General features: G+C 38.5%; 1 protein-coding gene across 2 annotated transcripts in view; it reads left to right on the top strand.

Moving 5' to 3' along the window:
* PPP3CA (protein phosphatase 3 catalytic subunit alpha) overlaps window positions 1-27,081 on the top strand; it is a 172,132-nt gene that overhangs the window by 100,847 nt on the left and 44,204 nt on the right. For both annotated transcript variants that reach the window (XM_064710885.1, XM_064710886.1), the window contains exon 3: window positions 20,813-20,937. In XM_064710885.1, coding sequence (XP_064566955.1) covers window positions 20,813-20,937 — 125 coding nt within the window. The remainder of the gene's footprint in view (window positions 1-20,812; window positions 20,938-27,081) is intronic.

Below are 27,081 nucleotides of genomic sequence, written 5' to 3'. Positions count from 1 at the left end.
GCCCCAAGGATGAAGGATGCAGAAGCAATGGAACTGTGCATATGGAAAAGGTTGAGGAGAAAAAGCCAGAGGAACAATAGCTTATTTTCTTTAAAAAACATTGGTGGTACAAAAAGGTGGTTGCCTATTAATAATGATAAAAGGTCAGCTTGGAATTGAAAGAAAAGTTCCCTGTGAGAGGCACAGTTGACTGAACTGTTCTCAGTGCACGCATATCTTCCCATAGTGTGATATCACTGGAAAGTCTTTAGTTAGCCATCTGAGGGCTTCAGAAAGCAACATTAGGGTGGAAGTATCTATGTGATTTTTTTGTTTTAATTAACACAGGAGCCAGAGTTCTTGGTGATTTCTTTTGAGATTTCCTACTGCAGTTCCAAGATGGAACTGTATGCAGACTCTGGAAAAAAAAAAATTCAAAAGCCTCCTTAAAGTATCTCTGATATAGCTTTAGAGTATAGTGAGAAAAGAGCCTGTTGAAGAACAACAAATCTTGAAAGTAAATTTGGTTCTCCTTAAAGTATCTCTGATATAGCTTTAGAGTATAGTGAGAAAAGAGCCTGTTGAAGAACAACAAATCTTGAAAGTAAATTTGGTTCTCCTTAAAGTATCTCTGATATAGCTTTAGAGTATAGTGAGAAAAGAGCCTGTTGAAGAACAACAAATCTTGAAAGTAAATTTGGTTCAGTATATTGAAAATTGAGAAGCCCGTCTGTCCTTGTGAACTCTTCCCATTGTAGGTGCTGGTGGGAGTTGGTACTTCTGCCTGATTTACAGGGTTTCACTGGAGATGGAGCAGAGTTAAGAAGAAAAACAGAAGGGTCCAAGAGCTATTGATTTAATTTAGTAGGATTTCCTTTTCAAAACTGGTGGTATACTTAAGGGGTTGACTTCTATTGTATGGAAAACTGTAGTTTAAGCCATTGGAGGTATATTAAAAGACTAGGTAATTTGCTTTATTTTTATTTACTCTTGTCTCTGTTGGCTGTACATATCCAGTAAAGGAACAGTAGCACTTTGTCAGCGGAAAATGAGAGGAGCCTGAACGTCGTGTAAGTCCCTGATATTTGGCTCCTGCAACATGACTCAGTGGGCCAGGTAACTGAAGTGGACACTCTGAAAATTGAGCACATGAGTAGTAGTGCTGGCAGCCAGACCTCTATCCCATCACTTAAGAATATTGACCATGCTGGGAAGAGGAGGCTGGGCTTGGGGAGGAATAAGAGACCCTATTGGGAATGTCCATCTGTTCTTCATGCTGATGAGGTTACGTCCCAGTGATTTCTTGGCTGGAGAAATTTGACTTAATAAATAAATCTTAAAAAAGCTTCTGTGACTAATAACAATAATTTGTGCCAGAAGAGGATGCTATCAATTTGGGAGTTAAAAAAATGAAAATGATATGTCTTCACTATGGATTATTCAGCATCCAAGTGAAATTATTTTTTTCCCCATTAAGGTATTTTAACACTTTGGTATCTTATTCAAACTAATAATTGCATGTTTTGAGTATGCTAGTACACATGTTCTCACAGCTGCTGTTCCCATGTGGGAAAAGCAGTGTTATTAACCCAGCCTCCCGCTGGGGTTATAAACCTTGCTATTATGTGTTGGGGGAATGAATTGCAAGGAGCTTATTTGAAGGAGGTACAGATTTATTTCTGCAAGTGAATTGTGCTCTTGTCACCATGAGTCAGAAAGATGCAAAGTTGTCAAAGGTGGAAAGGTAGTCAGCTTTTTACAACCCATGAAGTAAATTACAGTTCTGGTATATAATTTGTTAAGTCAGTTCAGTAAGGGAAATATAGAGGACAAATTCCAGTATAAGATTGCTTACTATTAAGTAACAGTGATTATGAGTAATTAAGAGTAGTAAGAAGATGGATACTGATATTTTTGAAGCATTTTTATTAGTTTTATGAGGTTTTCAAAGTCATTGTACTTTTCTAGGCTCTGTCTTGAAAGTCTTTTCTGTCTTTTTCTCTTATGACTGTCAGTGTTGTAAAGTCATGGGGACTTCCTTTACAATAATAATGTGGATGAAGAAATGTTTTCTGTGGTACTTAGATTTGTTGGGTTTTGTTTGTTTTGGTTTTTTGTGGTCCTTTACTGTAGCCTGCCTAGTCCCCTATTCGGAGTCATTAGGCAACATGTTGTCTTTTGTGATTTTCTTTTTTTTTGAATCTCTAGCTTTTGTTTTGGAAAGTCAACATAGCCTACCAAGTCCTTTTTATGAGTCCAAGCAGAAGTTATTACCTGAAGATGTGAGTTAAGTCTTTGAAGTGAAAATGATATTGTTGAAATTCTCTTACAGTTCTAGGGATGTATAGTTAGGAAATACCATCAGGTGAGAAATAGGTCTTTTTATTTATAGCTCTTGGGTTTTTTTCTTTAATGTAGGAGTTTAGGTTAGTATATAATAATTTGTGTTGTGTTTTGGCTTGATCCTGATAATGGAGAAATGTCAGTATATGTTGCATCTGGTGAGTTAATAATTTTCTTTCCTGAGGAAGTACACTTGAATAAACTGTGCTGCAGCATACCATACAGTTATTGTACTTCTATGTAAGTGCAATGAAATGAACGCCTCCAGTAACATGTGGAGGCATTTAATTATCAGAACCATTTGTTATTATTATTTGATTTGCTGTTAAGGAAAGTAGCGAGGAAAAAAAGCCAAAACCCTCCTGGGAAACCAAAAGCTTTTTAGATGTGTTTTGTGGTTGATGTTTCATGCTTATTAACTCCAGAGTTTGGTTTCAAAGCCCTTTTAATAGAAATGCTAATGGGATTCTTCTCCATCTTAGAGTGTGCGATAAGAGATTTTTTTGAGGGATAGCAATATGAGCTGCATAGAGCAACATACCATTCAGTAACACTGTCCAGATTCTACAGAGCTGGTGTAACTGGGATAGTATTTCATAAGACTGGGGGGAATGATTCCTCTCTAGTCATCGCTTATATGCTTGTTTGGGGCTTGTCAGTTTACTGGCAGTCTGCTTGCTTTAACTTGTGTGTTCTCTACTAGTGAATGTATGGGTAGGCAAAACCAAGCCATCCCCACCACCACCCACTGGAGTTAGGTGCTTCCTTCAGTGTGCACTTCTCACCTGTGAGTGAAAGCTCCCACCTGGAAACCTTTTTCTTCCCACCTGCAGTTGCAGTGATCTGCTGCAGGGAAACCAGGAGTCATTGGCCAGACAAGTTAGCATGGACGCCTGCACTGGTTTGATTGCAGAGGTTGGAGCTTCAGGTGGGCTAATCTACATTGTTTCCTGGGGAGATGCCCTATTCCTACTGGCCAGCTGATGTTAATCTCTGATACAGCTTTGATCCATTCATGGATTAGAGCACTTGAGAGGCACTGACAGGACAGAGGCGATTGGAACAGGAGGAGCATGTTACCTCCTGTGAACTCTCCATTTAGTTGTACAGTCTCTTGATCTGTCTTCAGTCTGTGACAGCTCACCTTGCTTAGTACTAAATTCTGTATTGATTATGCCGCTGATTATATTAAATCTGTACTTTATGATAGTAAAGTTTTACCGCATGGGTCTTTAATTTCCTTTATTTCAAATCTATAAGATGGTGTTTTTTCCAGTATCTCAGGTCCTTCTGGGGATTTTAGTCATACTCACTGTAATTGTTACTAGTCTAAGTTAAATAATAATGCTGTTCTGAAGTTACTGTGCTACACAGTAGATTATATTTTGAGCTGTGGACTTCAGCTTTTTGAGCAAAAGTTGACTCTAAGCTTGGTGTAAATGGATTTTTTAAGCTTCCTTTTGCTGTCACCCAGCCAAAGGTAAACCCTTGAATTGAACAGCTGAGGTGAAGGAAATGATCTAATGACACTTGTTGATAATTAGTTGTAAAAAGAGGTAGTACTCAGGATGCTTTAGTTAAATCTTGTTCATGCCAAGGCATCTTGCAAACAGATTTTGTTTAGATTTAGTAATTTCTGGTTTACGTTGTTTATTTTCAACTGGAAATGCTGTAAATCCTTTTCTAATAATGTGTCTGTCTGATGCATTCCCATGCAGTATTAACATCAGGCATGCCCTCTCTAGACCTAATACAGCAGGAACTGCTTCCCCCGGAGGTGCAGAGAAGCAGAATTAGGTTTGAATGGGAAAATCAAATAAAGCTGAATTGAGAGGAAAAAGAGTTTGCATGGGTTTCTGAAGTAAGGGCTGAGTGTGTTGTATTGTGGGCTGTACACCTGCTCAGTTTAGTGGCTAGTGTGAATGGGGCTCCTCAGTGTATCATGATACCTTACCCCTGCATTATATGGACACTGCCCTTCACAATCCTTAAAAATGAATTTGAAGTGCAGCCAGCAGATATTGCTTTACTTTATTGCAAAATAGCCGCCTAATGTTTGACAGCCATTTTGAATTGTGAGGACTATGCATTGATTAACTAACAGCACGAAGTCTTTCTGAAGAAGCATTTTTATTTTCTTGAGAAGAAAAAAGGAGATGTAGGTAGTTGTGGAAAGGAATAACACCTGCTGTAGGCCATCAGATGTTTTCCAGCCGTTCCTGAGTCTACTGGCTGTGCAGTGTGGTCCTTGCTCAGCCCAGCAGCGCAAGGCAGGATGGCCTGGCTGCACACTGGTCATTGCAGTGCCACCATGAGCACGTCACCTGTGGTGCTGCGGTGTAAGCCCAGTGCAAGAGGGGATGCTGCCTTCATGATGAGGTGGCCTTGATGCTGACCCTTACACAGATGCTTGATTCGTACCAAATCAGAGTCTGAGCTGATGCACCTTTTCTTGATAGATAAGGTGTAAGAATTACAGGACTTAGCAGAGTTTAAAGGCTTGGAGAGGGTATTAAACTTCAATGCTGTTTTGCAGCCTCCTGTGCTGTTTTTCACCTTTTTTTTCCTGATGGTTTCACTGAAAACCGCAACATACTTCTCTTTTTGTTTTTGTTTTCTGTTGAAATAAGTATCTGTCTAATAATACTGCAGCAATGAGGGAGAGTTTTTGTCTGGGATGCAAAATCTGTATGTGACTCACGTACATGGGTAACATTAGACTGACGATTACAGAGGACTCATTTTCTGTAAAAAGTGTCTTGAACTAAGCATGAAACTTGATTCTGACTTGGAATATCCACTGGTTTTGTTTACTCATTCCTTTCAGAATGGCAGATTTTTTCTGGCTTACATAGTTCAAAAAATAAAATACAGTGTATTTTAATATTTTAATATTTATTTTAAAATATTAAAATACACTCCAATTTATTTTTTTCTAATTTACCTGTAAAAACAGGTAGATTATTAGATTACATCTGCTGTCTCAAAATTCTATTCAGGAATTTTTTTTTTCACGTATGTACTTCGTTTATTCTTGGCCTTTCAGTTAAGTGTGAACTTGTTCCAACCCTGAGACTGGAAATCAATTCTGTGTGTCACAGGTTTTGATGCAGTCCCAGTGTCAAGACAAGCTAGGGGCCTTTCCTTCTCTCCTGCTGTAGCTCTCCTGTCTTTGTCCTGACATATTGAAAAAGAAGGTGAAATTAAGAACAAGGGGAAGAGAAAAGCTAAAGTAGGAAATCACAGTTGTAAAGGATGTATTCAGAACAATTTTAACACTGTACCTATATTTTATTTCAGAAGTTTATAGATATATTTGCATGATCATATTTTTTTCCTTAGCGTTGCTCTCTTGGTAATTTCTTGCAAAGTCTTAATTTGTCACACTGAACCCCTCACTGTGTCCATTCCTAAACAGTCAGGCAGACAAAGACAGCTAAACCGTGATTAAGTCAATATATTTTCCCTTTGTTTGTATTCAGGCACCCTTTTTATTCTATAATGATTACCTAACCAGGTAGCAGAAGCAAATGTTTTTGTGTTATTTAATATGTATTTTGCTCAGGATACACATGCTCTTTGAAGAAAAATACAGCCTTTTTTGTTTCTTCCTGAATGCAGAAAATTACCATTCTTTTTTGTAGAATGATCACTTTGTTTGTGAAGGGAGTTTGAAGAACAGGTAAAGTGACTTCTTGCAGTTTAGAAATTATTCGTTTTACACCTTGTGCTTTCCTCCTCTCTTGACACTCTATTTCTCTGGTTTGAGGAATGTATCCATCAGCAATTTAAAAAACTGAATTTTCCATTGCTAGAAGTTTAGTGAATTAATGTATTTTAAAACCAACATACACTCTTAATATTAACTAGCTTTCTGTTTTTACAAATGCTAGCAAAATGATTTCATGTTGGTTAGCAGCTCAAAAACTGCATCAGCCAATAATTAATATTAGAGTACTGTAGATAAGAATTATAAAAACTCAAGTGAAGGTACAAGGAATAGAAATGGCCTTTTAAGTTACCAAAAATCTCTTTCACTGTTGCCATTTACCACAGAGAAATATCTCCTGATAATCCAAGACTAAAGCAGCAAGAGAGGCAGGTGCTGATACTTCTATTAAATCTTTAATTTGACAGAAAAGCCAGGTTTTGCAGCCTACCACTTGCTTGCGTTGTTGCTAATTGAGTTTTAAATGTTGCACTCTGTTTCCTGCTGTAATGATGATTTATATCTTTCTAGTTAATGAGCTTAGATAATTAAAGCATTCATGTTCAAGGGCTGCCTTGAAAACCACAGCAGTGCTGCAGTCCACTGAAAAATCACCTTAAATGATGGTTCTTTACCCTTTTACTTAAAAAAGAACTTCACAGAATACTGTTCTTATAGGTGGCAAATAAAAACCTGTGTTTAAGATGGAACCTCAATACAGAAAAGCATTTTGGCTAGTCAGGTGTGAAATAATCCCACAAATCAGAACTATGAATGATCTACAGAAGGATGACAGCGTTAGTCCAGTTCTTAGTGACGCTATGTTGTAATGCCTTTGCAAGGGTGTGAGACTTTTCACATCATCATCCCCTGTGCCTGAAAGGACAGTATAATTAAAGCAAAACAAGACAATGATATTTACTAACTTTGAGTACCAAACCCACAAAGGAAACAAGCATTTCTTATTTAAGTATTTTGTTCTCTTTTGCAAGTATTTCTGGAGCTGGTTTTTTCTGACACTAGTATGCAAATGAGATCTATGTGACAGGGAGTACAGGGAATATTAAGAATCATTGCTCCAATGCAAAGCACATCTAATCCTTACTGTTATCCATGCTACTTCTGATAACTTGCTCCATTTTAAACAGCATTAAATAGATGTCTTCTTGTGTGGTTTTGTTGTTGTTTTTTGTTGGGGTTTTTATTTGCTTGTTTTGTTGGTTTGGGATTTTTTATCAGAGATATGAATACCTAGAGTAGAACTTTGTTACAAGCATTTTAAAAGGGGGAAAAAAGGGGAAAACTGCTTTCTTGACTTGCAAGACTTGTGCCTGCAGAAGCCTTGCTAGGCTGCAGAAGTCTGTGGCTTTGTTCTTTCAGTTCCCTTATTGCTGCTGTTTGTTTCTAAAAGTAGATCAAGGAGAGGGGCTCAAGAAAAGTCCTGAGTCTGTTCCTGCTTAAGCTTAGGACTGGAAATTGTTCCTTGCTCAGCTTGGAAGGGACAACTCAGAAGCTTCCAGAATTGAAGGAGGATCTTCCAGATCCTGGGATCCCTTGTAACCACACACTTGGTCAGTCCTCAATGGAAGAGATGAACTGTTGTCCACTGCGGATGGAAGTAATGTTGTCCGTGACAGGTTTCTAATCCTCCATCCTCTAAGAAAAACCTGTCAAAACATTTCCAGAGTTTTAGGTCTTTTCTGTGTGGTCCAGTTTCACTGAGGCTTTGATCAAAGCTGGAAAAGTACTCCAAAATAACAAATATGACAATTTTCATTTTTTAAGTTCTTAAAATAGTCTCTTAGACTTTTATAATTCTTAAACAAAGGACTAACATATATATGTCAGTTCTTTGTGGAAAACCTTTAGTATTTCCTAGCTGTGTGTGCATTCTTATAAGGTAAGGGAATTAGTTGTTGGATTCTTTTTTTTTTTTTTCATTTTAGAATTGTCTGTTCTCAGAGACAGCATGAAAAAGGAGAAAAAGGAAAAAACAGGTTGAAAGCCTGTTCTTTTCTACTTGTGTTATTTCATAGCACCTTCATCAGCTCTACTTCCTGTGATGCATAGATATCCCTGCTTTGCTTGGTCACCAAAAAGACACGCACACAATTAACTTCTTTTGTGGGTGATGATCTTCTAAAACCTGATTACCTTACTTGTGTGTTTTCTGAAGATAAGATCCTGTCTGCACTGACTCATTTTTATTTTTTTTTTGTCACAATGATATGTCTTCCTTTTTTTACAAGAGGCTGCTGTTGATTTTACTGCTTCTTTTTTCTTTTGGTCACATGCTTTTCAGCTTTCTAGCAGTCTATTTATAGTAGACAGACTGTTGAAGGTCTTTATTGAATTTTCTTTACCAAGTTCAGTAGTAAATATTTCAACTGGAAATATAGATACACAAAAGTATTGTATGAACTTTTCAATGAATATGTAGTTATAAAACTTCTGGAGTACATGAAAATATTCAAATACAATAAATACAGGTTTATGATCCAAGAGGATTATTTTTTTTATATTTGGGCAGATACAAAAGGCTAAAGAGAGACTGCTAAGCAATATCTACAGTGGCAGTGAAGCACAGGCATGCTCTACCAAACATATGAATACATTAGAATTTTATTGTTTTTATGTGTCTGAAAGGTTTCTGCGTCTAGGTCACTTCAAATAACCAGGTTATTGCAGACCAAAAGAGAAGCAAGCAGCCTGGGAACTCCGTGAAGTGCAAATAGCATATTTTTTTCTTAGTACACATTTTTCACTTGACAGTAGCAAATCCACAAAATAATTGTTTCCCTAAATTTGTTGGACTGTTGAAAGCCAAATTTGACCGATCAGTTGTGCAAAACCATTACAAGGGAGGAGCAGCAATTGATGTTTTATAAAGGAATGTGTAATGGGGGGAAAGGATTTTGTTTCATTAAATCAAGGCAGCATGTTCTTGGGAATAAAGCCTCTTGCCTGTTTGCAAGCAAGGAATAGAATAGCTAGAAATATGCATAAAAATTAATATAAATGCCATCAATGTAGAAGATACCAGGTTCACTATTTTTCTCCTGTTAAAAAGACAGTTTGTTAAGCTACTCATTATAGAAAAGGGAATTAGACATCAATAAAGAAATGAATGAACAAGAAATTGGAGTGGACCCACTCCTTGTAGGAATGGACTATTGAATTACAAGTTATGATTTCTTTCAAGGTGCTGGTGTCCAAACTTTGTCTGACAATATGTGAATGGTAGTAAGCAACAGCGTAAAATTTAAGCATTTGTAAGTATCAAGGGACCTATACAGCCATATAAATCCAGGCTAGATGCAGACACGATTGCTTAAAAACACAATGGCATCTTGTGTGTTGGCTGTTTTCCTAACCAATGACAGCAATTTTGTTGCAAGAAAATTAGTAACACTGCCGGGTTTACTGCATTTGCCTTGACTTGTGGAGAAGTTCACTCTTTTCATTTGGCATTTGGGTTTTGAGGTTTGTTTGTTTTGTTTTTTGGGTTTTTTTTTAATAGTAACTTTTGTTTTAGTGAAAGTTCAGCTTCCTATCATGTTTCACCATTTTGGTTGATGATTTCATTGTTCTAGTGAAGGACTCTGGTCAGAGAGACTCCTGGAGTTCCTTTGATAAGGGTCAGTGGTTTTGAGCACTTCCTTGGGTTTTTGCTTGACTCGGCTTTGTTGAACAGAAGCACATACTGCAGAAGTCAGCTTGTCACCAGCCCTCACAAGATGGAACCTCACAGCCTGTAAGAGGTGGTGAAAAGTGGCATTTCTCTCTGAAATGTAGTGGTTATGAGAAATCACAAATGGTTTAATAACATGTTACATTAAAGTTTCAAGTAAAAATGATACTCTTACTGTGAGCATTTTCAACTGATGGCTTTTGTCAAATCACCTTTCACCAGGAATGTTTTCATGGTCCTTGTTTCTTACAGCTGGGAGCTGAATTGAAAGCTGCAGGAAATGCATGCTAAAGAGAGATGAGGAAGAGAAATACAATTCTTTTAATATCATGGAAAGGATTTTTTCTTTTTTCAGGACACAAGTAAACTAATCTATGGCTGGTTTGGGGGTTAGTATTGTGGTATATTATAGTTGGAAAGAACATTTTGTGTTATGATTTAAACTGATAATGTATTGGATCTCAGCCAAAAGCAGACAATGTTCTTTCTGAAAAGTGAGTCATTCTAGGGAGCAAGAGAGTTAAAGAGGAAAGTTCTTCTGAAATAAGGTTTAACATCTTCAGTCTGTGTGAGCATAGTGTTGTGTTAAAAAATCACAAGTATCCAACTTGCATGGAATGGAAACAAGGAAATACTCATCTCGTACTGCCCCATTCAAGCATTATTTTGCTGTGTACTCTGGTGGGATTGTGTTACGTATAATTGTATTATCTTTTTGTCTGGGGTTCGAGCAGAAGAATCCTTTATCCTGCAAGTGCAAAGTGTAAGGTGTGGAGATCCTTGGTTGGTGATACTGAATTCATGTACGCTTAATTCGCTTATCAAATGTCAATGAAATCTTTTGACTGATAGGCAGCATATTAAACACTTATCTCCCCTTGGAATGTCTGGTCTGTAATCACTAAAATATATTTACTACATCTGCATTAGGGGCCTGAAAGGATGTTATATTTGAGGTTACTGGTAGACTACAGAGCAGAAGCATGCCCTAAAGGCCAGTTCAGTGTAACAGAGTTTTTCTTCTTTTTTTTTTTCACCTGATACTCTCTCTGCAAGGTGCTGGCCTTTTCTTCTCACCTCTGTTTCTGAACAGCAGTACTCTCTTACCTCTCAGAACAGCTTAAGGCATGTGGTGTGGTTGGTAGCTGTCTGCTAAAATACTTCTTTCCTGTCACCCCCCTCTTCTGACTTTTTGGGGTTTTTTCCCCTCTCTAGCCAGACATTAGGAAAACAATTCTGAATATAGTGTGAGGGGCTGGTTAGCCTGCTTGAGGAGCACAGAGCAAGAGCTAGCCCAAATCTGCCTGACTGACACCCCTTAGTGCTGCCCTTAGTCCTTTTTAACTTGCTTGCACTCTGCCTAATAACAAGGTTATGCAAAGAAACATAATTAAGGCTATTCAGTTCATCAACATGACTTCTTTGTGTTTATTTTCATAATGATCATTAAGTGATAGCAGTTTGTTTCTACAGCTAGGTGTTCTTAAAGGTGCCTTTACACCCCAACCATCCTGTAATTCATGTTGATTTAAGATCAGCATATGGTTTAGCCATCTACTCAAGATCATGTTTATGTTTTCATCAAGGGGAAATCATTGTAGTCAACTCCTCCTTGCACTGGCTCTCCTAACTAATTATTCTGTGAGCTTTTACCAGGACAAAAAATTACTTTGGAGAGCTTTCTCTTGAAAGCACTTTCCTCAGGAGCTTAAGCATTTTTCACCAGAATTAGATTTACATAAGACTTTGGTTATATAATTTAGATTATATAATTTCAAAAAGTCATTTTCTGTGTCTTAAACTAGAATTGGGGAATCTTGTACGTTGCTTGCTTTCCTTTACATTATACTCATATACTATCACATGAACACCTCTAGTACAGAAAGGCTGGATACAGTGATGACTCAAGCCCACCAAGATGGGTGCAAAAACTGACATTTAAAGCTCAGTAGGTCTTTGCTGCTGGTTCTTTTCATTCATGGCTCTGAATATAGCCCAATGCTACACTTCACTGAATTTCTTCAAGCTAATTGTGCTGGCTCTTCCAACTCAGGAGGCATACGAGTATCCATGTTGATACTGATGGTTGCAAATTAAGAACACAGGAATTTGAGAAATTTTATTTTCATTTTCTCTTCTGTTTGTGGGACGTTCAGAGTGCTGCATATACAAAGGTAACAAACAAATGCAGTTTTTCGTTGTGAGCAAATGTTTGTTTTCCACTGATAAGATAAATTGTTGCACTGAAGGAAGGAGGATGCTCTTTGTAATAGTGTTGCTTCTGATTCCTGATAGAACACTTAGTAGGGGTGGAGTAAAGCATCAGGTAGGGCTGTGATGGCACAGAATGAGGAAACTGCGACAGCAAATGTTATCCCTAGGTAAAAATGGATAACCTGTATTACCAGCCAACATGAAGGCTTTGTGGTTGGGTTTTTAGATAGTAGGCATTCATATACTGAAGCTTGACGTGCTAATATTGCTACCTGTAAAATCTTGTACATTGTTGGGTGCTTGGAAGGTGATTGGATTGCAGTCTGTGATGGTAATACTGCTCTAAAATTCTGTAGTAAGCAAGCTATACCATCCATCATGGCCCTGTAAATAACTGAGACTTTCTTTGGGCTTTATGTAACTCTTACTGGATCCATGTAATACTAGTGCCTGTGTTTTAGCTTTACTGGGGTTGGGATTAGTGCTGCTGTGAGAAATCCTGATTGTAGAGAAACCTGTTCCTAAGAGTTAAACTAAATCATCAGGCAAAAAAAAAATATCCTGTTATTTCAGAGTCTTCTCTTCAAAAGTCCTTTTCTCATTTTGCCTTGTTTCACCTTCCCTAAATTTCATTTGGAACATTGTGTATAAAGCCAGGCTGTGCCTGCTTCTTCTGCACGATCTTCCTTCCTCCTTGAAAGGGCTGTCTGTGTCTGGTGCATTGAATTGGATGCAGCAGTATAAATGTGCATTGCTGCCTCTCAGGCTATCCCTGCTGACTGAACCTGTGACCTTATACACTGTTAAAATTCCGTGGGCCTTTGTTTTTCACATCTGTAAAACTGAGGATAAGAGAATTTTCCTATTGCTAAAAATAACCTTGATCTCAGGATATGAGCTAGAAATCCTGACCCAAGCACCAATGAATATTTCCTCACAAATAATGCTTCTGGTGGGGTTATTTGTGGAATATTCACTGCTCCCTGATTTTAAGGGTGCATTAACAGGAGGCAATGACAGTAAACTTGCTTTTGTGTTTGCTAAGGAGGATCTCAGGGGCAGTGCTGACCTTGGGAGGGTGGCAGGGGAAGAGCTGGTTGTTTTTTTGTTGGATATGGGAATGAATGCTGATTTAGTCCTGTCACACTTTGTTTCTCCCTCTGTGACCTCATTCAGCATCTTGTATATGTGATGAAAGCACTATCTTTGTTGATCTTGGAAAAAAAAATCTGAAAAATAGTCATTAGATCACCATCCCCTTTCTACTACCACTCCATTAAGTGGCTTTGATCTAGAATTGAAAATTTTCATTTGGTACTTCATTACCAACAAGTGCTACCAACTTACTCTTCTGAAAAATTCAGCTGGGGTAGGGGCATGGAGAGAAGGGCTTTTTCTCTGCCAGTGTAGGTTTTACAGCAGTTGGTAGAGCCGGTTTCCTAAGACTTGTTTCTGGTATTTCCTGTATACACAAAGGCACTCCTCTGCCTGCTAAGCTTATGTACCTGGTTTTTATTTTGTTTTGAGGCATTGCAAATAATATTGTGACATGAAAATTAATACGTAGAGCCTTTTTAAAATCTTTGTGCTAAAGACATTTTTCTGGGCTTAGTGTTTTGAAGGGCTTCTGCTGCTGCATGGGTTAGGGTTTGGGGGTTTTTTGCTTCCTCCATCAGAGAATATTAATGACTGTTGTCCTGAAGATCTTTTCTGATGTGATGTTTTCCCTTCTCTATTATTTTTCACTCTGCCTCTTCAAATCAAGTGTCATTAATTTGTTCTAGCCTTCAGGGGATGGTGGGAGAAAATGAACTCCCATTAGAAGGAGTGAGCGTGGGTGATCTTTACGGACACTGGAGTTGCAAGTGTTGGCAGAGCAGAGCACAGTGTAGTGTCCTCATGTGTTGCACAGAAAACAGATTTTCCCAAGATGCTCCTTGCTATTTTTTTCCTCTTTGCAAGGAAGGAATGTTATCAGTCAAATAACATTGGCAAATGTGGCCTTGATGCTTCCTTTGAAGTTTCCTTTGCTGTACCTGTGCAGTCAGTGGTTTCTGGATTTATCTCTGGCTAACCAGGCCTGTTCATGAAAATAGATGATTGAAGTTTTGTTAATGCCAGTTCACTCTGGTAGTATAAACTCATCAATTTGCATGCAGTGATTGAAGGGAAAAGATAGATGAAAGCCTATTATAATCACGTTAGATAACCAGATATGAATATGAATGAGATCACGCTTCTTTTGAAAATAGAGCTGTGTTGTTCAATAGACTTAGTATAACAAACATTTATATTAAAGCCCATTATGTTGAGTCTTGTACTTGTTTTCTTTGGAAGAGTTACTTAGTGAGCTGTCTACATGATTCTGACCTTAATCTCAGTAAGTAATGAAATCTGCAGGTTCTTTAAACGGCTCACAAACAGGAACAGAATTGCATGGCAATGAAACAATGTATGTAACTTAACCAAAAACTTTGTGTCTTGAGTTGCCCTGTAGTGAGCAGATGCAAATAAAAATCTCTGGAGTCTCTTCTTTTATTTTGTACTTCTTCCTTGTCATTCTCCAGAAAATAAGGAAGAAAATTGCTCTTTCCTAAGTGATTAAAAAAAAAAAGGAATGAAACTGTGGTGTTCTGAACATTTCATTGATATGGCAATATATAATATTCCTCAGATACACATTTGCTTACAAACTTCATTCAAGATGTAAGGTTATGTAATCAAAGATATATGACCCTTATATATGACTTTGTTATTAAATTCTGAGGAAAATCAGAGCCTTCTGATTTATAGTTGAACCCTTCAAAAACAATGCAGTGGTTGTTCTTGAAGCACATGAGAATTTTATGCATATAGCTGTTTTAGTTGTTTTCCCTCATTTTATGAGTTTTCCGAGGAAGCCTGGTCTTTGATAACTGAGCTGCAGAAGTTGGTTTAGTTGATTTTGCTTTGCCTTTGTGTGGCCACTGTAAGTACTCCTTCCCACTTGGCTTCTTCACTTAGCCTTTTTTAACTTTTAATTCCTTCAAACTCCTTGCCAAGAGAAATGTTTAGGGCATACTTCTTATTGAACATGCAGCCTCTTTACCATCTCATTGTAGATCTGTACAAGCGACCAGCCACAATTCTGCTCAGACACGTGCAGGTTTACATGCTGCAATTGTTTCTTTGTCAGTAAGGCTTTGTAAGTATCAGTTGTCTTTGCAAAGCAGTAAGCTTTTGGAAACGTGCTCACTAATGGAATGGTAAGCAGCTAAATGCTTCCAAAACATTTTACAAAGCAACCTCCTTTGGGATTTGCAGTCTGCATTCTACAATGTAACTCAATAGGGTGTTTTCCTCCCTTAGGTATTTTAGTATTTTGTGCTGCTTTGCTCAAGCACAGTCTCTTGGAACTCAGTGCAAAAACATCTCCAGCTTGGTGAATGTAAAGAACAAGTGATCAAGTGGTGGATATTATTCCCTACACAGTGGTTTAAAAGATATCTTTGCTAGATTGTTGTTAATTGTCATATATGTATGAATTTGCAAATGTTGCTTCTGGAGCTGGTGATAGAGTGTTACATACCTGCTCCTAATACCTGATGGCATTTGAAGATGAGAATATAATCTTTGATACATGGAATGAAAATTCACTTGAAACAGTAACTGTATTTTACTATCAGCCCATTGTGTTACACCAATTAAGTATGTACCTGGTAAATGAGAAAATAAGTGCGGCATATCCAAACTGTTGCAGATGGAAATATTTTAAATTGACAATGTTTAATGTAGTGTGAATATAAATTTTGTTATTAATGTCCATTTGGAGCAGGAAACCATATAGAATAATCTTTGGACTGAGTTTGTACATAGTGAAGAGCATTTAGATATCTGAAGGAAGGTATGTGAAGAACATTCACAGACTTTTTATTTGTGCCAGTAGACATTGCACTCTCAATCACTGTTATACCAGTGCTTTGTCATCTATAAATAAACTGGCAAATGCACTGCTCAGCTTCAAGTTTCCTTCACTGCTAGTACCACTTGAAATCAGTGGTTCCTGTTTCAGTATTTCGTGTTCTTTGACATAAATCAAGGAAAAATCCTCACAGTGAAGCCATCAGAAACATAATTTCATTTGTATTAGGATGACAAAAACATTTCTCCTGTGTCTCGCCACATCCAATTTCTATTTTTGTAATAGAATGATATTTTATAGACAGTTAAATTGGAAAAAATCTGCTGCTTACCTAAAGGTTGTGTAGTGGATCAAAATACCCGTCATAACAAGTAGAAAAAGCTGCTGAGAAACACGATTTCTCAGGAATTGCAAGGGCAGTTGTGTGAATTTGAATCTTGTGAAGGGGGCCCTTGTCTTCCTTGAAAACTTCCTCAACAGAGATACATTTCTAAGGAGTCCACAAACAACTAGTGTTTCTCAAATTTTCTGATTGTACCAGGAATTACTTTTTTGGAGGTCAGGACATTAGTTTCAAATAACTTAAAAATTTGTTTACATTTAAAACATTTCTAGTGTGTTGTGCAGTTCTGGAGCTTGCTGCTCTGAGAGTTTAGGTAGGATGTTGACAGGCTCAAATACACAAATTCTTAAGCAACAAATTTGATGACTGAACTGGCTCTGGAAATAGCAAGTTGAGTAGAAGTTTTGTTGTTCTCCAGCTGGCAATTTTAGAATACAAAGGAAGTTGAAGAGTACTGGGTAAATTAAGCAGTGCTGTCTTCTTTAGGGTGAAAAAATTTGCTGTCTCATTAGTTTGTTATTATAAATGAATGAATGTACAAAGGCCATGACTTGATGGCGCTTCTGTGAAATCATTGATATTGGATAGTATGTGAATTCCTCCTCTGGGTTTTTTTTGTTTTTAATATGAGCATAGCTGCTTTTAATGTTAATTCTGCACACATGGAAACCATGCTTTACATTGCCTGTGTTCATAGTTTAAATCCATAAGTAGATTGATCCTGGAGGTCTTCATTAAAAATTGAATTTCCTGCTTTACTGTGCTGGGGATTTTTTGGTTATTAGTGATGAAAGAATCTTTTCATCTTTGCATTTGTTGTTTAATAGTAAGAGCTCCAGTACCAAAAGAGGGCCTGTACAGGTTTAACAAAACAGAATGTGTCTGGCAAAATTAACAGGAACAACAGATTCAATGCTAATACTTGTAAGAGACTAAACCTAGTGTGCTTTTAATTATTTTTTTCTTGTAACATAAAGGATGAAGGTGCTGGACTCAGCAGTGTGGCGTGGATATGAAACCTCTCCTGTGGGCTCTTGGTTGGGACAGTACTGCAAGTTCTTTCTTAGTGATATGAAGCTGCATCATGACATGGAGACTATGCTAGAGTTATTGGCTGGTGGATATTTCTGCCTTTATGAATGGAAATATCATGCTGGGTCTCTTTTGCCCCCACCTGTTGAAAGATAAAGCATTGATTCAACTGCCTGGGAAATCTTCCAGATCTGATAGGTTCATAGGAGTTTAGAGTTGGAAAAAAAAGGTGACAGAACTATAGCTTTAGAAGCAGTTGCAGTTCTTTTCAAATGATAAATTGAGCATAGTGGTGTATGCATGCAAAATTGCCCCTTTAATTCATTTGTAAATCAGGCTATTCATCAGAATATGAGTATATGGGTTTTACGTTACAAGGACATTTCAAGCCTATACATATGTTGTAATCTTCGCTGCAGTGTTGTTCTTGCCTCTCTGCTGGGGCTCTTCTCCATTCTCTGTGGCACAGTCCTTTTTGTCTTCTCAGGGGCTCCTCCTGGGCTCTTGACCCACCCCTATTTATTTCAGTTACCTTCACGAGCTACAGCTGCTGCCCAACTAAGGACCCTGTAGCTGCAGCTCGTTTGGAGCAACTCAGACCCACACAGACCTTACAATACAACATATATTCAGGCCCCCACATTTCCCCCCTTTTCTTTTAACAATTATACAATTACAATACACATACAGTTCCAGCTCTCAGGCTGCCACAGCTCTCGGCTGTCTTTAGATACAACCATAGAATATATACATATCCCTATACAGTCCCAGCTCTCAGGCTGCCACAGCTCTCGGCTGTCCGGGGGATTCCATACCTTCTTTCAATGTTTGGTTGCAGTGTTCTTCCTCACACGGGGCACCAATTGTTGTAATCTTCGCTGCAGCGTTGTTCTTGCCTCTCTGCTGGGGCTCTTCTCCATTCTCTGCCACACACTCCTTCCTTCTTCTCAGGGGCTCCTTGGGCTCTCAACCCCACCCCTGTTATTCAGTTTACCTTCACAAACTACAGGCTGCTGCCCACTAAGGACCCTGTCCTATCTTCTATAGTCCCAGCTCTCTGGCTGATATTCCAAAGTCCCAGCTCTCAGCTGCACAGCTCTGCTGTCCATCATAGCCTCTCGGCTGTTCCGGGGATTCCATACCTTCTTTCAATGTTTGGTTGCAGTGTTCTTCCTCACACGGGGCACCAATTGTTGTAATCTTCGCTGCAGCGTTGTTCTTGCCTCTCTGCTGGGGCTCTTCTCCATTCTCTGCCACACACTCCTTCCTTTCTTCTCAGGGGCTCCTCTTGGGCTCTCAACCCACCCCTGTTTATTTCAGTTACCTTCACGAGCTACAGCTGCTGCCCAACTAAGGACCCTGCAGCTGCAGCTCGTTTGGAGCAACTGGGACCCACACAGATCCCACAATACAACATATATTCAGGCCCCCACATACATACAAACCTGGCAAGTGTAAAATGTGTAAGCTATTCCATCCTATCCAGGCAAAACACCGATTGGATTAACTGTATGCAACATTGTTGTTTCCCAGGAGGAACTCTGGGATTTGACCATAATAAATTAAACCTCAATGCTAACTTAATTTTGAGCATCTTCCTCTCTCTACTTTTACCTGCTGATTTTAAGTTTCTCTTTTGGAACTACTTTAATTGACAAGGTTAGTTTTGAGTGCTGGGCTTTTCAGCTCTCCATCGTCGGTGTGTGTGGGGGGGTGGTGTTTGTTTTGTTTTTCCTGAATACATTTCAGCATCTATTGCTAAGTATAAAAGAAGTAGGCTGCTCTGTGCAAAGTGCCTAGAATATCTATCAAGTACCCATTTTCAGGACCAATTCAGACTTTTGCAAGTTGTGGGATTGCAGAGCTTTGCACTTTTTATTTCTGCCCTTTTTACTGATTTGCACACTGCTTTTCTGACTTGTGACAAATTCAGGGACGTGCAGGTCCTTGCAGAAAGCTTTCTAACCTTTCTGGTTTCTCTCTAATGGGCCCAGTGTATTTACCTGTTCACACGTCTGCATACCAAAGGAAAAAAAGTCCGGTTTCTTTGTGCTTTAAGTAAAACTAAAAAAGTTGAATCCATTTAAAAATCTGTAAGTCTTGTTCAACTTCAGGTTTTTGCAGTTGGAGCAAATGGGGGCGGGCGATAATTGGTAGAACTGTACAGTTATGTAACTAAAAGCTTTTCTGCTGCAAGTTAGGAGAGCAGATTGCCTGGCCATCAGATTGCGACACGTGTTTTTAATCTTCCCACAGTGTCCGTGCAGAGGAGTACAGTCAAGAAGTGTGTATTGGTTTGGTAGATTAATGTCTTCAAATAAAGATGTTACCAAAAACTTTCCTTCAGAGTACAGACTTTTTTTTAGAGAAACAGTGGTGGTGCCACACCACTTGGAGATTTAAATAGTATTTATTTTGCATAATTAATGGCAGATATTATTCTTAGGTTGAAATTGTAATTGTTGATGGCTTTTAGTATGAAAGTTGCCATTTAAAACTCACAGTGGGGAATCAACTGGCAAAAAGATTATACAGTGTATCACAGTAGTGATAAGATGAAATATGCTATTTTATGGGAAGAATATCATGTTACTATCACAGAAGAATGGTCAGCTAGTCAGGAATCGTGAATTGTCTCTAATTTCACAGCAGTGACTGAGATATCAGTGGGTTTTTTCTGTACCCAAAGGGGAGTGAGTGGTTGGTTTGGTTTGGATGGGGGTTCTTTCTGGCTTTTGTATTTAGTTTTTTGATGGAATGACACTATATGGATCTTAGTGTATACAGTCAGGGAAAAGTGATACAAGTATAAAACTATACCGTGAACTTGACTGAGATGAAAGACAGTAGCCTATGAACGCTTTGCTCTGGGAGTTTGTTGGATTTGGTGCTGCAGCTGTGGTATGTAGTCCTTTTGTGTCTATATGGAGTTGAGACTTCAGCTTCACCAAGGCATGCTGACAAATGTGAGGTTTTCTTATCTGCAGTGGATCCAACAGCATTACCTGAAAAGAAAGCATCTGAATTTTACTTAAGGTGGACTGCTGCTGCATGATAAGGCCTATCCTGGACCCTTGGTTTTCTTCAGTTACTTCAAAAATCACCCTTAGAGTGTGAAAATCAGAAGATTTTTTGGGGTGGTTTTTTTTTTGTTTTTTTTTTTTTGGGGGGGGGGTTTTTTTTTTTTTTTTTTTTTAAGTCACTGAAGGACCAGTTTAAACAGTACCAGTCAGGGCTATTAACATCCCCTTGGTTAAGGATCATTGCCATAAAAGCTCCAGGCTTGACCCTAAATGGGATGTGTGGGGGGAAGTTATCTTTTGAGTAGAAGAAACAGAGCTGGTTTTGACACTGTGTGCTTAGACATCCATGAGTTCTCCAAAAGTATTGCCTGCCTTCCTGCAGATGTTTGAAATCACCCACCAGGGAGTTTGAAGTTTCACAAGAGAGCAGAACCAAACTCTTCCCCTAAAGGCACAGACTGTTACATTGCTTAATTAGTGAATGATGCACAAAATTGTCATAACACATATTTGGATTGTGTGTACCTAAGGTGATTTTTGCATGATGAATCTAAATATTGCTCCTCTTCTGTTCTAGTTTGTGGAGACATCCATGGTCAGTTCTTTGACTTGATGAAACTGTTTGAAGTGGGAGGTTCTCCTGCCAACACGCGGTACCTCTTCCTGGGGGACTACGTGGACAGAGGGTACTTCAGCATTGAAGTAAGTTTCTAATTTCTGGATTTGAGTGCAAAATTGCTTGCAGCCTGTTTTGTATATTTACCATCATATCTTAACTAGCTCAGGAATACTGGGGCTCTTCACAAAATACCATGTTAATGTTGCTGGTGGTGTTTTTATAAATGTTTCTTGGAATCCAGCCAAATCCCACTATATCTGTGCTGGGAAGCTGACACAGAATGGTGCTAACTAGTGGCCATCTAAATATTACACAGAAAGCAGTGTGCTCTGCAGCTTGCAAAAGCTAAATAGCCTGAGTAGATGAGAGCTATTAGAAAAGAGACATAACAGAAAAAACTTAACCTGTGACCCATAGTTTAGTTTGACTTTTAGGCTTATTTGATCTGAGTTTCCTGGATGTGAAATTTTAGGAGAATGGAAGGACTAGATGAGAGGTAGATGGGACAAGAAGCCAGCACGCAGCATGCTGTGCTGGAGAGAATGAGTAAGTTCTGTTTAGGTGTGGCATGCAGGAGTGCGTGATCTCTGGCTTTTATGCAGCACTTGAATCCACAGAGAGGTGATGCACAAGTGCCCTGCTGGTGGTCTGAGACCTGATGTAGTCTCCAGGTGAGGCCATAGAGAATGTGGAGGTCAAATGGCCTCTTTAGCTGGCTTGTGAAAGAAACAGTGTCCTATCCAACCTGCCAGCTTTGACTAGAAGTGAGTCAAATACCAAACCCAAATTCTCTGTTCCAGTGCTTGTGAAACAAACTAGATGTTTTCTTCTATCCTGTTATTGCTTGATTTTACAAACTGACAGGATGAAGTGCACAACTACTGAATAAAACCCGATGTGTATTTTTTTATCTAGGTTATAGCTGATCTAGTCATTAACCAGGCCATCAGAAATCCTTGCTGAACTCTTGATCTTTTCTGTGAAAAGTTCAGACCTGAATTCCCTCTGAGTCAGGGCAGAATGCTCATTACCTGTTGGAAGCAATATAGATCCTATGATACATGTCTGTGTGTCTGTGACTAGATGAGATGGCATCATGTGAGAACACATCCACTGCTGTTTCATTCTACATCCCACATTGAAGGACACTGTTGCCATATTGGTATAGAAGTATATAAGGCCAAGCACCTGAGTTTGTGCTTGGAAAACAGATCAGTGTATTATCTTGCCAGCGTTGTTTAAAGTAAGAAGTTTCTGAAAAAATAGATTCAATAAAACTACTTTTCCTTTATTAGTTCATTTTAAAACTTCATTTCAAGTGAGCTGGTAATCACTGCTGTGGGTTTTCATGCTGGATTGCTTGGGGAGGGTTGGGAAGGAGGAGCAGGAAGAGCTGCACAGACTTAAACCATTGTGCAGCTCTGTCTTGAACTACCATTTTTGAGTTGTGATAACCTCATTCATGTCTTCTGCAGTCTTTGATTGAGACAAGATGTGTCTGGAAGAGGAAAGTTTTGTCTTCACTTCTATATACGTAGGCTTTTAATAAAAGAAATAGAACAGTTTTCAAGTGCTTCTCTGACAGTTTACCAAAATCTGTTCCAGGGCTATTGCAATTAAAGAAATAGCAAACCATATGAAAAAAAGACAACAGCCTATGTATAGGCAACAATCCCCTTAAAATCTCTCATTTTGCAACCTGGCATACATACTTAGCAAATTGTATTCTGAATGCAGTTTTTCCATTTAGGAACATTGTTTTTTCACTGGAAGCAGTATTGGCTTCCGCCAGCACCAAGGAAATATCTCAGCTGTCACTTATATTATTTCTTTTGTATGTTAGGTTCTCAAATCATTACTTTTTTTTTGGTCACATAACTGATTTTCCCCACCTGTCACCTTGATTAAAGATTATCTTTGAAAGGAAGGGCAAGTTTCTGTTTCATAAGTGTATTTAGATGTAGAGCTGTGCATTCAGGCATGAACTCAGCACAATAAGTAGTGACAAGGAAAAGAAAATCGTGAAGAATGCAACTTGGCATTTAGAGGGGGAAGATATTTCTGGTGGAGAAGGGGACCTAAGTACATAGATCAGGCACCAGCTCTTGTCAGTACTTTGTGCTGGGGAAGTCATGCTGGTAAACAGCCCCAGTCTCAGTTCATATTTCTGCCATGTAAACAGCCCCAGCCTCAGTTCATATTTCTGCCATGCCAATCACATAGTGATCTTTCTTCCATCCATCTGCTGGCTTCCCTTTCTGCTATGGAGACAGGAGAGTATTGCAGTTCTGGGGTCCTTCCAAAAGAAGTAAGTGGCTGGCCCAAGGTACTAATCATGAGTAATACAAGCTTTAAAAACATTCCCCTTGATTGCTGTGTGATCTCTAGTGTAAAAGTGACACCATTGAGCTTAGACCGAGCTGAGTTCTGATAGTGGGCGAGATAATCCTTCTCTGTGGGCTGCAAAGCATTTGGGATTCTTCTGGATGAAAGGTACTACATAATGCAAGCTATTATCATTAAGAACAGAGAAAGAAATTGCATAAGGTAGGTGGAAGGCATTTGATAATTCAGAGGGAAAAAGAGAAAAGTATTTGTGTAAGGCACTCAGCAGAAATGTCGGTCCTTGCTCTATGGAGCTTTTGATCCAAGGCTCAGTTCTTCATGTGCATGCTCCATTTTTACTGGTGTTAGCTTCACTGCTTGAAGGAGGGGGTGTGTTTTGTGGTTTTTATATTAGCTCTAAGCAGTGAGTCAAAGGATGAGAGACTGATAGAGAAGTTCCAACAGGTAAAGTTAAAAAATATCAAGTTGTGAGTAGAATGAGACAAGGTTTCTTAGCACAGATGGAATCTTTATTCCGTACCTGTGTTCTCTTTTCTTTTTGACCTTTTGACAGAACCTGGGCATTTCTTTGCTTAAAAAACCAAATTTCTGCAATTTAATACAGTGCATTTGTTTCCTTGGCTGTATAACTGATAACATTTCCCTCTTGTGCTTGTGCACTGTTCCAGGGCATTTGACTCCAGAGTAGAAAAACCCCTTAGTCTTCACTGTCAAGTAAGATTTATGGTCATGGAGAGTAGAAACCCAAATGATCAAAACAGAGGGCTATTTTTAAATGTAAGAATAGTTAAAGCCTAAGTGGTTCTGCAGGAATAGGTTGTAAGAAAGAATGACTAATCTCTACCTGAGTCTGAAAACTCTTTTTTGAAAAGCAGACAAGTGCTGTGCAGTATAGGGAGGAATGTACATATAGACTATTTTTCATCACGGTCTTGGGAAAATTAGAGTAAAAACCAACTGCAGTGCATTATTAATAATATGTAAACCAACTGTTGGAATTTTTCTTGCTCAATTCCATGTAACAGCATACAGTCTTATATGTCACTTGACCGTCATAAGGTATGTAGTGATCATTTTTGGCAGAGGAAAGAGTTAAAATATGGAGAATTGAACCAGTGTTCAAAACTAACAAAAATGGAGTTATGTTTTAAGGTTCAGAACATGCATACATTTCCCTTCCTGAGTACACAGACTGACATTGCAGAAGGTGAAACTGGTGTTGTGGTATTTCCAGCAAGAACAAAGTGAGGTGTTTGGAGTGAGTCTAGAATTTGACCGCTGGACCTTACGCCAATTTTAAAAAAGCATCAGGCGCTTGAGATGCTTCTGAACTTGGTGAACTGTTGGAAATTAAATGGTCTCTCCCAAGAAAAGAATTACACATAAATAAATTTATGTTAGTAAACAGTGCGTGAAGTTGTGTATTTATTATCTCTCAGGTCTCTGAACTTTCCAATTCTTCATTGGAAGAATAAACACCTTTCAGCATCGTCTGTTACTGTAGTGTATTAATGTTTTCCAGTAAAGAGCTTGATTTAAAATAATTTGGGCTGATCAGGAATGCTTCACCAGTGAAGTCAATAGTTTTTTTCAGTTCTCTTAAAGCAAAGAAAATCCTAGGACTTTAATTATCCTGAATTTCCTTGCCCTTTTCTTCTGTAGACCAGTAGCAAATATCTTTCTTCATAGCAACAATTTGCATCTTGTGAGATCTCCTTTTTGTATGGCATTGCTCCTCAGAGCTGTGAAAATTCAGCAAATTCAGATTATTTTTATATGTATTAGATTCCCAGACTGTAACATCTGTTTGTGTCAGGGCCGTCCTTGCAGCTTGACTGGTCCTGTGCCAGCTGTTCCCAGTGTGAGTCCCCAGCATGCCAAGAGCCCCTTTTGGCTGCAGGGGGAGAACATGTGATGGCACCATTTCCGCTGCACTGATGCCATCTCTCTGTGGGACCCATCTTCTCAGAGAACAGCTGGGGCCTAGACACAGGATACCAAAAAGGAGAGTTAGGAGCCATCTCTGTCTAGAACGTACTAGCTATAAGAATTATAGGAACATTTGCAAAAAAGAATTTCCTAGTCACTTTTTGGTTGAAAAAGAGGTACTTCTTTTTGGATATTTTTTAACTTTTCAGATACTCTTTTTAAAGGCTGAAATGGGAGTAATGTGGTCTAAACATTAGCAAACAGTATATTGCGATTGTGCTGAAATCTTACTTGTAGTGAAGACAAAATGGCTTTTTCTTTATTTGCAGTAGTGTTCATAGTTTTCTTTGTGCTCAAGGGATAGTAGTTCAGAAATGGCAGTAAGTTGCATCTCATGTGAGTATTCTGGTTACAGCTGCAATATATCTTTATTTGTCTCTGAAATCATGCTGTAATAAAGACTCATTCCAGTAGTGTGAATGCAGCTATGTGTGTATAAAGGTACATGGTTTCCATTGGGATGGTTACTCCATTCTAGGAAGCTGTATCTGTACTGGGTGTTGTGATGGTACCATTATTTCACTGCACCTACAGTAATGCAATTTTTATATTTCAGTGAGGTGTGTGTTAGAGAGTGTGGGAGCTATGCCAGTTCCACAGGTCACAGAGCATCAGTAGATACCTTAGCAATGTGTGGCTGAAATTATCCTTTCAAGTATGAGTTACCTCACACTTACACTTTATTTCATCTGCTGAGGAGTGCCCAGTGCTGTCAGTCATTTGGAGGGGGAGTTCAACTTTTGTGGCCCCTGCAAAGCCACACAACTGGCAGTGAGCTGCATCTCTTTTTTCCTGGCACTGCCAGTGCCACAGCACCAAGAAGCGAGCATTGTGATGCTGTGGTTGTACTCAGGTGGCCATGATGATGATTTTTCAAGGTTCCTTGTTTTAATCACATAACTTGAGATGCACAGAAGAGCTGTGGGACCTTTGGTTTTCCTCTCCAAGGATGGGCTGAGATGTGGAATTGTGCAAATGCTCCAAATCAGCATGCAACAGTGGAGTTAAATCCCAAGTTTGTTTTGAAAATGTGGGCCTTTGCCTTACACCCTGCTTAATTGCACAGACCTTTTCTTTCCTGAAGCTGAGGCTGCCAGAACCTCAGCAGGAAAACAGCTTGCCTATGGGAGCCGGAAGGTAAACAGATTACCTCTTTGTTGCAAACTTAACATATCTGCTATTTCAACAGCTGAAAGACACTAAACAAGAGGGGTTTGAGGGTCCTAAGTCTTAGATGCATATATATATATATATATAAAATAAATATATATATATATAAATAAATATATAATATGGGTCTTTGGATAGTTTGAAATGAAATAGACAAAAATACCTTACAGATGCGTAGACTGGTAAATTGCAAGGTCCCCGCTGTATGTTTTGCATAGATTTACAGCAGAGCTGATGTTTAGTATGTTCTTAATGAAAATGTTGAAGGAAGCAAGGTATTTAAAAATTTTACAACAGGGAAGCAGTATTATGAAATACTTAAAGGCTTTAAGCTCAGATTTTCAACAAGGACAATTTATCATAAATATTTTGTTTTCAATAAGAATTATGATATGCGAAGCACAGGCAGGAAAAAATCAAAGCCAGAATGTTTGCTCGTGATTTGTTGTTTACGCATAATGTTTTTTGTATATAAATGACACTAAGTTGAAAAGCCATGAAAATCATTGCCCTCATATTTGCTCTTTAGTTTGCATGGAAAAAAAAAATCATCTAATTAGTTCTTATTTCCCATTACAACATTACTTCACTGAACTACTGAAAAGGGAGTGAATTAAAGAAATCATCTAAACAAAATAAACCTTTGATATAGTACTGCTGAAAACAACACAAAATGTGAATACTGGGCTTATTTTGCTTGAATAGTGGCAGAGAAATAGAGC

This window comes from Zonotrichia leucophrys, chromosome 4 (assembly GCF_028769735.1).
Source record: "Zonotrichia leucophrys gambelii isolate GWCS_2022_RI chromosome 4, RI_Zleu_2.0, whole genome shotgun sequence".
NCBI lineage: Eukaryota > Metazoa > Chordata > Aves > Passeriformes > Passerellidae > Zonotrichia > Zonotrichia leucophrys.
Note: the sequence above shows the minus strand (reverse complement) of the source record. Positions and strands in the feature narration are given on the sequence as shown.